Source organism: Anabrus simplex, chromosome 1, assembly GCF_040414725.1.
Source record: "Anabrus simplex isolate iqAnaSimp1 chromosome 1, ASM4041472v1, whole genome shotgun sequence".
NCBI lineage: Eukaryota > Metazoa > Arthropoda > Insecta > Orthoptera > Tettigoniidae > Anabrus > Anabrus simplex.
The window spans coordinates 827,431,962-827,446,030 of record NC_090265.1 but is presented as its reverse complement, the minus strand read 5'-3'; the positions used below and the strand labels follow the sequence as shown (position 1 = coordinate 827,446,030).

The 14,069-nt window shown below is 38.4% G+C and overlaps 1 protein-coding gene across 1 annotated transcript in view; it reads left to right on the top strand.

Annotated features, from left to right (window-relative positions):
• The window catches only part of garz (Sec7 domain-containing protein garz), a 332,880-nt gene that overhangs the window by 97,785 nt on the left and 221,026 nt on the right, over positions 1–14,069 (top strand). The window contains exons 14-15 of the mRNA XM_067136362.2: positions 3,259–3,461; positions 6,876–6,999. Coding sequence (XP_066992463.2) covers positions 3,259–3,461; positions 6,876–6,999 — 327 coding nt within the window. The remainder of the gene's footprint in view (positions 1–3,258; positions 3,462–6,875; positions 7,000–14,069) is intronic.

The window sequence follows — 14,069 nt, the reverse complement described above, 5'->3', positions numbered from 1 at the left end:
AATCATGTTCTATGCAGAATTCTCCCATTCAACTTCCTCTTTTATTACCTTGTCCCACTCCATATCCTCCTACTGTAAATGAATGGTATTTTGCTAAGCAGCATTATAATTTATAAATAAATATGGGGTATATACATCTTCCAAGATTATTTTCAGCCATTATCTCATATGGCTAATGCTGTAATGTCCTTCAACTGCTCATCAGGGTATCTTTTGATGGACATGGAAGTTCCTTCGCCACCACAATTGTATCCATTATTGTATTTTATTCGTTTAGCATGACCCACTGGGCACCTGAGCATGAAACTAAATACCGTACACACCTATAGCCTGTACGTGGAATCTGTGAAGTATGGTCACATGTAACATCCCTCAGAAGAGGGCGGAACTTGACAGTGCATGCTTCCTTTACTTTCTCTCCATGCTGGAGCTGTACCTTAATTAAGTCCGCAGTCACTTCCTTCCCACTCCTAGCCCTTTCCCATCCCATCGTCTCCATAAGACCTATCTGTGTCGGTGTGACGTAAAGCAGATTGTTTTCTCTCCGCCTGTCTCAAGAAGGAAGCAGGTGAGTTAAAATCTGTTGGAGGGTCCCAAATACCATTTCGTGCATAACACTTACCAAAGCTCTGGCGTAATACACTTGACTTCACTTAGGCAACAGTTATTTTAAAATATTAGTATTTAGCTTTTTAGTTTTAGTATGAAACATTTTTTATTTTTTAAGGGGCTTAGCATACTAACATTATTAACTTAATAGTAATAGTAGTAATAATGTGTCTGTAAGGTCATCACCCCAGAGGCTCGTTGGGTCCTCAAATAACACCATCAAAGGTTATGCGGTTAAGGGGAAACTGCAACAACCGATGGCACCACCAATATGAGTGCGGTAGTTTGCCATTCTGTCCTCACTGGGCATGGAGCATGACTGACCCTATGAGCAGTACCTTGCATAACTCGGACGCACTGGTCGTGCTTTGAATGTCATCAGCACTACCCATAACCTAGCAGCTTCCATATTGTCAGAGCCGTGGATGAACTTTGGTGGAAGCTACATTTTGCTCTGGCCTGTACCAAGAGACAGATGCAAAAGTTCTGCATCAAGAAATGACATTAGGCAGCGTAGTAATAATATTGTTACAAGGGGGGATCAAATATAAATGGGATTTTATTTTGTATTGAAAAATACAAGGCAATTACAATTTTATTTTTCCACATCGTTTCCTGCTTTGGAAATGCATTTTTTCCAGCATGTGGGCAGCCTTTTGATGCCCTCATTGTAAAAAGAACAGGGTCATGTCACCAACCAGTTGCGCATGATGTCTTCCACACTCTCTGGGCAGAAATCACATGGCGTCAACACCCGCTTGGGCCATCGCAGTTGCTCTGAATGTCGATAAGCTAACACAATTCCACACTCTCGTCATCTTCAAATTGTTTCCCTCTTAGAGCTTCTTTAAGCGGTCCGAACAAATGGAAATCGTTGGCCGATAAGTCTGGGCTGTAAGGAGAATGATCAAGTGTAGTCCAGTGCATTTCCTATAGCTTGGAGACAGTTTTCGGTCAAAAGGCGAGGGTCCGATGTGGAGCACACTTTACAGAAATGTAGATCATTTGTGATGATTGCTTGACAGCTGATTCAGACTTGTTCTGCAATTTCTGATACTCTCACCCATAGATTGTCGTCAATAATGTCTTTAACCGCACAAATGTTTTCGTCTGTAATGCTGGTCCGAGGACGGCGATCGTGTTGCTGATTTTCCAGACGTTCTCGTCCTTCCTTGAACTTTTTTATGCCAGGCAAACACACGCTACCTTGACAATGTTTGATCACCGAACTGTGCAGTCAATCTCTGACAAATTTCCAGCGCTGTAACTCCTTCACGAGCAAGACATTTCATAATTATGCATTGTACAGTGGAGGGGTTGCTCCGACATCATGAGCGTTACTCACGAAACGGCAGGAAATATCTAACAGTACGCTGTCCCCACTCTTAACAGTCCCACCTAAGAATAGCAAAAGCACGGGGCCAATGCTACCAACTGTTGATGTTCAGAAACAAAAATCCTGTTAAATTTGATCTACCTTTGTATAATAATATAACTTAACTCAGCGTTGAACAGTCGTAACTAGTATGATAACTAAAACCTCATCTTCATTCCCAATACTGTATTCTGACATTTACAAAATGTAAACAGCTACATCTTTGCTCAAAAGTCAAGGAAGCTCATTGTCAGTTGTTCGTAATAATAATACACTCAGAAACTCTTTTGCCACCACATGCAGACTGATTCTCATGCACATTTTAGAACTATCTTGCATTCTCCCGATCTCAATAGTGAACCTTCCTTATGGTTTGACATGTTCTCAGCTTCAAGACCAACAGCCAAATGTGTGGCATCAATGCGGTATGTTCTTTTGCCGCCTTTATTCCTTTCGTGTTGACTATTCGTTGGACCAACCCTCTATGATGCTGCTTGCTGCCACTTCACAGACTCTATGTAGAGTTTAAAAGTGCTGCATCAGATAGCATTACTCAAAAGTAATTTCTCTTAGGAGAAACCTGGTAACATGATGAAAGTGAAGACTATATTTAGGGTTGTTATTTATTGAGCGTATGGCTTATACAGACATAATCAGTAATATACATATATATTTACAGCTGAGAAACAAAGTAATTTGTCCTTCACAATTGAATATCAAGTTTTTCAATCCAATGTACAGCATCTGCAGATACCAGCAGGAAGTCATCTTCATCACCGTGATAGGCTCGAATCTTACATTCCCTGACGATATGACGAATAGTCTGGTGTGGAGCTTCGCAGTCACAGTCTGGATTAGGTAGTTTTTTCCACTTATGGAGAGCGGCTCTGCACCGGCCATGTCCTGTTCTGATTCTATTCAGGGCAGTCCAGGTCTTGTGTGGTAGGTGGGATCCACTTGGAAGTCTGGGACCTGAGAAGAAGGTATGAAGCGCACATCCGTTGCTGCTTCCCATCTACTTTTCCACTCATCAAGAGATTTAAAATCCTTAGCATCCATGTTAGCAGCATCACGCAGAGTTGGATGGCGTGATTTTAGTCTATTAAGATTCAGAAGTGGCAGGTCACTATTCACGGGTAGACTAGGATTTCTTGAGATCTTGTGGAATTCCTTCATAAGGGCATTTAGGGTTGTAATTCCTTATTTTGTGTCTTGTTATTATAGGAGAAATACTCATAATGGTTGAAGATGACTTATACATTATACCATTGCAGTTGCTTTCAACAGGAACGGAACAGTTTAATGCTAAACCTAAAAAGGGCATTCAGTTTCTGCAAGACCATCATCTGTTATCTACGCCACTAGATCCAGTGGAAGTAGTACACTTCTTACGAGAGAACCCTCGCTTGGACAAGAAGATGATCGGTGAATACATTAGTAATCGTAGCAATCTTCAAGTTCTGGACTGCTTTGTCAGGCAAGTGATATTGATTATATAATAATTGTGCATGTTTAGAACCACCAGTTGACTAGGAAGGCAAAGTTAAAAAAATACCTTGATGAAGTTACATGGTTTGAAGTCCCAAATCTTTCCAAAACCTTGTGAGAAAAAGAGAAAATAGAACACACTATATTTTTCATTTTATGTAATAATAATAATAATAATAATAATAATAATAATAATAATAATAATAATAATAATAATAATAAATTATTGGGACAGCACAAACACCCAGTCTCCAAGCCTAGGGAATTAACTGTTTAATACTGAAAGTCCACTGAATCAAAGGTCACTATGCTGACCATTCAGCCAAGGAGCCAGACATTTTATGTAATAAGGGCTGAGAATCTTGTTGTTTTCCCCTCGAGAGAACAACACTACTGTCTCCACTGCTCTGCCTTTTTCAGTAAACAACTATCCTCTCTCTTTTCTACTCTGGAAGACTGAGATTATACACCATCCATTTTTTATGTTTTTCTATTTGTTTAACATCATACTAACACATCAAAGGTTTTTGGTGACGGAAGGATGGGAAAGGGCTAGGAGTGAGAAGGTGGTAGCTGTGGTCTTAATTAAGGTACACACCCAGCATTTGCGTGGTGTGAAAATGAGAAACAATGGGGAAAACCATCTTCAGGGCTGCTGTCGGTGGGATTTGAATTCACGGTCTCCCGAATGCAAGCTCACAGCTGCGCAATCCTAACCGCATGGCCAACTTTTTCTTTTTTAGTTTAATCCAAACCCAGTTCTGAACATCAGCATCCTTGAAAACCCATTTTCACTTCTTTCTGTTTTGTTGTTTACTTCTTCTGTGCTTGGCCCTCCCATCCACCCCAGAACATTTCCCATTTTAAAGCACCACTGTGCATAGGACTGTCATTCTCAAACTGAAGATGATGTAGTAAAAAAAAAAAAAAATGTGCAGCCTGATAATTTTTGTAAACCTATAGATGTTTAACTGGTGGTTATTTAAAAATGTTTACAGTACCTGTCAGTGTGAAATATCTCGGGGAAAGAATATTTATATTTGATTTTAAATCATTGCTTAAGTTATTTAAATAAGATTCATTACTGAAGAATGCATTGTTCAGACACCAAGCACAAACAAGCACAGAAAATTTCAAGAGTGATAACTCAAAATCTGTCTTATTTATCAATCAGAGAAATGCTGCATTAATAAATTTAACATTTGTAAAATAATTTTTATTTTTGAGTCGGTGTGATATTTTGAAACTGTTAAGCTTTCTGCAAGCATGTTAAATTCTGTTGCTACAGGACATACAGAAGCTGACACATAGCATGTCAAATATCTTCCACTTTTTACTAAGAGAGGTGTATGCCACTCACCCCCAATCGCCAAACTAGACATAAACAATATGTGATGGCCTATAATATCCATAAATCCTAAGACCCTAAATCTTATCAACAGTAACATTACACTGACTGACTTGTTATTGTTAGTTGCGGTGTGCTCTGTCTCTTTTGTTGGTAGCCATCTCTGCTAGATGGCATAACTGCTCCAGTTAAAAAAAAAACGATCTTGTCAACGATGGCTACACAACACATGGTCTTTAGTAATATGCTGCTTGTGTAAATTTTAGAAGTTTGATCATGGTTAAGCATAAAAGTACCTCTAGTGCAGTCATCTCAACCTTTTCAGTATAACAAACTGCAGCCAACTAACATTTTTATTTACATCCTGTCCTGTCTGCTATGTACTTCCTTGGCATTTAATGTTCTTCCTTGTTATGTAGGAGGTCTAGTGACGTGCTCAAATATTTGCAGCTTCCTAATCTTAAATATTACCACTGGTACATATTTATAATAATGAATGGGCTGTGATTTACAGTATTTCAGGTCTGCATTTATTAAAAAGTCAATATATCAGGAGAGGAGGAAGATTTTGAAATAGCAGTTGAATTGTTACTAGTTAGAAGCATGGGATGGGTGTATTTTAGCTTTTTTGTATCATTTCAACAATGTGTCATGATTTAGGGGTCTCATTGTATAAAAAAGATTCAGAGGATTGTCATTAAACGTATGGAAATTAATATACTAAATCTTCTAATGCCCATCATTGATTATTGTGACATAATTTAAAACAACCTAAAGCACATCACTTTCCACCAAACTTCCATGAGCCCATAATGCCTATGTTAGATTCTCCTTAATGTACCATTGCTCAGTCATACCGGCAACGCTTGAAAATTTGCATTAAAGGGGGTGGAGATCTGTCTAAGTTATGAAAAGTCCTGCATATTGAAGGGAAATAAAGTAGTACCTTATGAATAAAAACTAATCGTATACTTTATCTGTAGTATTATAAATGACAGAGCCAGCCATCACTTGCTTGAAATTCAACGTTCCTGTCTCTCGGCTGCCACCTGAAACTATACACCACAAACTGCAACTCTGCTAGGCTGTTGCTGTATATAGACTCAGCTGCATAAAAATTGGGTGGCAAAGAAATATTTCATTTTTACACATTCTCGAAACACAGATATTCATTAACTTTGTATAGCCGGTGACCCAGGAGAGGATACCTGGAATCCTATCATCTGCACAATATGTTCATCGTATTTCAAACAAGAGGATTTTGAAACAGTCTTCTTCTGTGATGGTCAGTTTTTGTGTGACTGTGCATACTACTTTGTACAGCTTTTTCCAGGTTTCTGTCACTATGCAATGTGTCTTTTTCTACTGGAAACTGTTGTTACATCACATTTCAAAGCAATTGTCTTCAGCTTATCCTTGTTCTTTCTTATGCGCGAGAGATTGAAATCATTGTTTTGCGATGTTTTCTTCTCTGCATATATTTTCCACAGAAACACCTGACTCTAACATTTCAGTAATTTTTAATTTCTCTGCAACACTTAACGGAAACACACTTTCTCTACAGTAGTACGACACCATTGGTACACACAGACTCTGCTTGATTGGCTTTCTCTCAAGTGGCCAAGACACACAGCGGCATACTGGCACCAGCATGGGTATGGTATGTATGGATACTTCTTGTATTTTGCATGGAGTCAGGATGAGAGGGATAGTAGTACCACATTGCAAGATCTCCACCAGCCCTTGGATTATTTAATTCTGTAACATTAGCCTGTCAGAATGTGGCTGTCCCATTAATAATTAAAATTTTATTGAAAAAAAAGTTTGTCCGAGTTATCCAAAGCGTGTGGTATAGGGCTTCAAGTTTTCAAGTGTTGACTGTATCTCCCAAAAGTGCTTGTCAACCTACATAAAATAAGAGGATTTCAGCATATCACTTTCCCTAGACTCTCTCTTCAGTTCAGTTTTTGATGTTGTTGCATCCTTTTCTCAGTAATATTGTTGGTGATTTTATATTAGTGAAAGTTAATGTAAGACATCTGTTTTCATCCATAGATCATTTGACTTCACAGACATGCGTATTGATGAGGCTCTGCGGTTATATCTGGAGACATTCCGTTTACCGGGGGAATCTCCTCTCATTTCCCTTATTATGGAGCATTTTGCTGAACATTGGCATGTGAGTATTTCATTTATTACGGACTTTTTCGTTAGTAAGGAGACATATTGGCACTTGATGTACTATTGTATATTAAGATTTGGTGCAGTGAAAAGAAATCAAGAAACAAGAGAATCATGTAATGTATTGTACAGTGTATCTCCCATCCTGAGAATATAAACTTATTTTGTTTTCATACATTGATAAACTCCCTGTTACTTTTCTACTGCACTTTTACCATCTCTGAACCAAAGAAGTCTTATATCTTAAAAGCAAAAATTATCACATAAGTTCCAAAGATTCTCAGATCCATAGCCTAATGACAAGAAATATCCTTGGTCCTAAAATTGGTACTTAGGGAATATTCAGCAGTCATTAATGAATTACCAGAATCGTCTTTTAAAAAGTCCTGATGAACAGTTCAGATTAAAGACGGGACAAAACACCCTTCGAGCAGTTCAAAACTTGATTGGAGACATCCAAAGATAGTCAAAGAGATCCACGAGGCAAATTTCAGCTAATCTTTATTGACTTTGCTAAGATATTTGACATATTTGTTAGGTCATCTATACTGTATTCTGTGGTAGTGAAAACCGACAAACTTAGAGTTCTGATCCATAATATTCTAGAGATCAATGCGGTTTAGGTCTCTGACAGCATGACCTTATGAAAGGAAATACTGCAAACATACATTGTGCTACAAGGTGAACCCTCAACCCTCTTCTTCAGTTCCCATTTCTAGTTCTCTCCTGGGTTAGGTTATGAATCAAGGACTTCCATCGTTGCCTATCTCTCCACCTCTCTTTTCTTGTTTCCAGTATTTCTTCTCTTTTCTCCTCTCTTCTCTATACTCTCCACCATTTTGTTGTCTTCCCTACGATACCTCTAAGGAATTTGATCTCAGCCGTATGAAATAAATTGATAAAATTCTTGAAGCTCCACCTATTCAGTACAACGTGTGTATGTATGTTCAGTCCATCAGTGATGCTGCTGGTGGGATCCTCAACAGCTCTGCCATCAGCTGTCATCACCGAAGAGGCGTACTAGGGAAATGAGGAGCGAGGTAGTTTCCCGTTGCTTTCCTCGCCGAACCAGGGTTGCTATTACATATGTCTGCCAAGCCCACTGAAATGCATACCAACCGACCGTATGAGCAACATTTTCACACCATTCATAGCAGGGACTGGCTGCATAAGGATTGGTATTACTAACATCGCTCATACCTCAGTCACTTTCATATTGTCAAAGCCAAGGATAAGACAGAGACAGATCTATGAAAGTAACAAAATATTCAATACAATGCCAACTGCTTATTAAGATAAATAACTGTTTATGTTAAAACTGTTTTGATCCTCAACTTGGACCATCTTCAGCTAATTGTAGCAAATCATGATGAATTCACGTTAAAATGGACTAATTACAAAGACATATTAAAAACAACAAAATAGTTAAAAAGTTCTTCCATTTCTAGTATAGATTGTCTTTCTCTTGTTTTTCTTCAACCATTATTTCTTTATGCTCCCTTTCAACTGGTACAGTACTTCTGGGAATCAAATTTGTAGTAATTTTGAAAAATACTCATTCTGTTTCAGGAGTGTGCTCTATTTTTGTGTCAGACATGCTTTTGTCTTTAACCCTTTCCTATCCACATTTTCACTCCGCTTATACCCAGATTTCAACCTATTATTTAGGAAAAATTGAAGCAGAGTATATTGTTTCAGAAAAAGTTAAACATAGTAAAAACTATGGATTACAACGTATTCAAATATTCAATAATAGAAAACATACCATCACATCCATTTCTCTATTCATAGTCATAATGTTGTTGGTTCAAACCTCTAACCCCTAATTAAGTGTTTCTGGAAGAGGAATGATGTCCATGTTTATCATCTTTTATTTCCTCTGAGTAAAGTGTCTTCCCATTCTGTATCTATTTTACCGGAATGTGCCTGTTTGAATGTTGCATGGATATATGCAATTGGCTATGTCACTGAATGGTTTGTCTCCTCCTAACATATGTAAAAAATAATCCATTTCTCGTAACACTCTTTCGAAATTATGGACAGGTTCAACATCATCCTTATAATCAGTCGGAGTAACAAAACAAAATGTTTGTTTCACCTGAAATGCCGCGGCATCACCATCAGGTTCGATTTCTCAAAATTCATTTTCACTTATATTACTGTTAAAAGTGAAATTATCTTCGTTGGTATGTTATTCACTCACTAAAAATTTACCTACAGCCCTACTTAATGATTCTATGTCACTTTCTTCACCTATATTCAGTCGGTTTCAATGTCTGCAGTATTCAATCCCACCATGTTTACGAACTAAACAGCTGACCTGCACTCTCGGAAGTTCAAGTCTGTTGCCTAGACAACGTCAAGACAAATTATCGCTCCTCTTTTATTTCCTAAGCGGTGTAGATTGTACTGTGTTTTCATAAATGCCTTCACTGCCGAAAAACATTCAAAACTGTCGCATAGATCGCAGACGTGTACAGATAATGCAGCCGGGCGCTTTTGGGCACCAAGGACCGGAAGGTAAAGTGAACAGTCGGGTGCTAAGTGTGGGAGGGTTAAAAAAAATGGTATCCTCTTTATTTTTACTCTGTTCTTTACCAATCCATACAACACCTATTTAACTTTAACACATTCTTGTTTCCCTTTCCTTGTCATCCATCAGTGTTTGGTCTTTTATTTCACCCAATACTCTACCACCAAGGTCTTCCACACATTTTGCAAATCCATGTTTGAAATTTGTCTATTCCTATTATTTTTTTTAAATCATCTTGAAATTTTTCCCTTGTTTCATTCTTTAATTTCTATGTCTATTTTGCTCTCTTGATTGACTTTCTTAACTTTACTGCTTTACTAAATCTTAGTTTAGTTTAACTACTACAATTTCATGATATCTTTAAAACCTCTCTTGGCATATCCGTGACATCTTCCAGCTGCCTGAATTCGTCCTTCTGCATTAAGATATGATTGATCATTGTTTTAGTCTTTCTTTCTCCTCATCCATACCTAATTATTTTTTTGGGTATTGTTCTTTCTGAACCACATATTTCCCAGAAACAATGGAAAGGCTTATGTTCCAAGCAGGCCCAGCCTGTGGTTGGAAACTGCTCCAGATGATGATGATGATGATGATGATAATTCACTTCCTTATCTTCTATGCACTGTTGAAGTTTCTCCAAAATTCTTCTAGACACTACCTATCTAAGTTGCATACATATACGCAGTCCTTTATTCCATTCTCAAATGCAAATTGGATTTTTTATTATTTTGTTGCTTATCAGGTTAATTGTTTTCACATATTGTACTAAGTTTTGGTGATGTCACGAGGAGAAAGACAAGGCAAAATTATTGTGAAAATTGGTGGATAAAGCCTTGAAATTATTCACAGTTTCAAATACCTAGGGAGCGAATTAATGCAAAATATAAGGCTGGACATGGAAATTAGCAAGAGGGTGTAACAAGGCAGTACATTCTACCGGAGTGTAATAAACCTTGTTTGGAATAAGAAAGTACCAAATTGTAAGGAGATAGTGTACAATATATATTATGCACCCATATTGACTTATGTGGCTGAGACCTGAACAGTAGCAAGTAGGGAGGAGAGTGGAATTCAAGCCAGCGAAATGAAGTACTTCAGAAGTATGATAAAATAGACAAGGAAAGACAAATTGAGAAATGGAGATGTAAGGAGGTCAGAATATAAAACCTAAATGAGAGAATTGATAGGAGTAAACTAAGATGGTTTGGACAAGTAAAGAGGATGGAGGAGAAAAGATGAATTTGGAGGGAAAGGAGGCAAAAGGTTGATCTAGAACAAGGTAGATCGATTCAGTAAAGAGGAGTGCAAGAGGACGAAACTTGGACTGGGACAAAATGATGGAAGAAGAGAGTAAGGTGGAGAAGGGCCATAAATACTTTCTTCAGTTCTTTCAGTCCTTTTGCTTTCCACTTAGGTCTCGCTCAGTCCTATCATAGCTATATCTTTCTTTTCTATATAATCCACCAATTCCTCAGTCTTGTGACTGCGAGTAAACATTAATTACTGCATTGCTATTTTTGTGGTGTCTGGTTGCCCATTTTTCACAGTTCTTACCTGACACCAGGAACTGGATGTTGCCTCCAGGGGACACTCTATTGTTCTCTGAGGCCTTGATTTACCAGATTTCATTATACAGGCTACCAAATCTAAAGGGAGTTTAGAGCTACTGCAGCAGTTGATTAGGTCATTTGTAACATGGAGTACAATCTCCTCTCACAGCTGCCCTTGACCTGGGAACAGATGCTTCATGGATTCCATGGTCATTTACTACACTGAGAGGACCATCACATCCACCAAAAGCCATTGGTTTCCTTAGAAGGTTGGGTTATTTACTCACACCTATCGCTTGGCATTGAAAAGCTAGCTGTACAGTCTACTCTACTACCATAGTGTTGTGTAATATTGCCACCCATTGTTGGAGTTGGAGTTGATGAAGGTGTAGATCCATGCTAATGATATGCTTAATGGTTTCTATGGTTAAACCAAACTGCAAAAAGCCTTCGACACACTTCTAGTCTGGAAAGAGAAAAACAAATTATGCATCAAAAAGGATAAAACCAGTAATTGGTCTTCTGGAAGGACAGGCATATATCATTAGAAGACAGAATCCTGGGAAGACCCATTACAGATAATAAATTAATTTAAATACGTGGCCTTGATATTAAGACTCCTGTAAATGTTTTTCTAAATGCACGCAAAAGTAAGAGCGGCAGCTACTAAGGTCACATTCAGCATTAAAGTGCTGTTCAGATTTTCTCTTCAAACAGCCATGTTGCTTTTTCATTGCTAAAATAGTGTCTACCCTCACTTATAGGATTGGGACAACGTTGGAGACATTGACCAATAATAACCCTCCCACCTTAGAAGCATGTTTCTTTAAAGTTGCCATTGGTGTACCCAAGTATAGACACTCCAGATTAGTTTACAAATTTGCAAAGGAGACGTTCCTGATTAAAGTTTTACTAGTGAATTTTGACCTACCATCAGCTTGACAAGTCTACTTCAGGAAAGAGAGGAAAAATGGAACAATATCTAACTGGATTTCTGCTCAGCAGAGGCAATGGCAAATTGATCTTCGACAGACGCCATTTAAGACGTCCAACATTTTGTGAACTCTCAGGTGATGAATGGCTACCACTGTAAACTCTGCAAAATGAAATTGTGCCGTGAACCTGACCTAGGATGTATCTGTAAACTTTGTGGCCTGCATTATTAAGTGGGAAATGCCCTTAATCCAGTACAGCAGAGTTTAAAACTATCCACACACTTGCAGTTTGTGTACATTTCATTATATATTTAGGCCTAATTACAGTAGAACCTCGACAATCCGCCATAATGAAGGGGAGGGGAGGAGCGGATAATCTGTTCAGGTTGTTCCTACCATATTTTTATGTTCTTCTAAAGAAGCCTGTAACTTTCCTGTGAACTTTAGTACCGGCATTTATTTTTCTGGTGTCAATTGAAATTAAAAAAAAACTTTCTTCAGCTTATTCCAGTTATTTCTGGGATCACTGGAGCCACCCAGGCTTATTTCTATTTTGGCCGGTGGTTTAAGACCAGATGCCCTTCCTGATGCCATGTGATTCTTGAGATGGAAATCTCGACCCTCGATTGACCGGGATTCAAACCTCAGCATTCTGGGTGGGAAGCCAGCTGCTAAGCCACTGAGCTAATCGTGCCCCCCATGTGTCCATTCAAATTCTGTGGAGTAAAATAATGTCTTGAGAATGAAGCGTCCGTCATCTCCTCGTTCTGTAAATTGTATGTCGCCTCTTCCTTCCCACTTCCCACGGCCACCAGTTTGTCATTTTTGAATCTTTCAGTTATTCCAACTTTTGTTTCATTATCCAACACTTTGAATTTTCTCTTATTACAGTAACCTGTTTTGAAGACATATCACAAAAAACATTTTTACTTAAAGGAGAACTGAAGCTAAATTGACTTTAGTTGGCAAGATATGACTTTGTGATTTACTTTTTAAAACTTTTGTGAATGATTGCTGATGGTCAGTAAACTGGTCTCAGGAGCAACCAGTAAGGCTCCTACTCACTCAACTGATGAAAATATCACCTGTTGCCATTGATGTTCACGGCCCGTACTTATAAACATGATATAGGCTTGTGGGCTTATGCCTTGTCAAGAAAATAAGGTGAAATTCTTTGCGTTTCGCAGAGAACGTCACTCTGCATCATCAGAAGAAAATCTCTACTGTCCGCGAGAAAGGCTTCTAAAACAATGAGATTTGAATTTAGACGTTACCCAATAGAAGTGGAAATGGTATGTTCATTCATCACCAGATGGCTCCCTGGACGTGGTACAACGCTAGCGTTTGAAACGGAAGCTGACGGAACCATCAGAATTGGTCTGAGAGGGTCACATAACGTAACAGGCATACGCCCATATGAAGATATGACATTGACACAAGCCTGGAATGAAACATCTGGCGATAAGGAACGTACGAATTTGGAAAACACCGAAGCGTTTTGGGCGTACGCCTGTTACGTTATGTGACCCTCTCAAACTGATTCTGATGGTTCCGTCAGTTTCAGCTTCGAACGCTAGTGATGTACCACATCTGGGGAGCCATCTGGTGACGATTGAACGTACCATTTCCATTTCTATTGGGTAACATCTAAATTCAAACCTCATTGTTTTAGAAGCCTTTCTCGTGAACAGTCATGATTTTCTTCTGATGACGCAGATCAAAATTCTCTGCAAAACGTAAAGAATTTCACCTTCTTTTCTTGACACGGCATAAACCCAAAAGCCTATATCATGTCTAAAATATCACCTGTTGTGAATGGCAACTGTAGCCTCGCACAGGGTCTCTTCTTGTATGCTTTGTACTGTATCTTTATAAGAGACACATTGCTTTATTATATTCTTGCAAGCACATAGAATTTGGCTAGGATTATCAATTGTTTAAAAATGGAATATCTGATGATCGGTTAATCAAGAGATGGATAATTAAGCTTCTACTGTAATATTATTCCTGGCCTTTATCCAATTATCTGATGTTGCACTTTATGTGG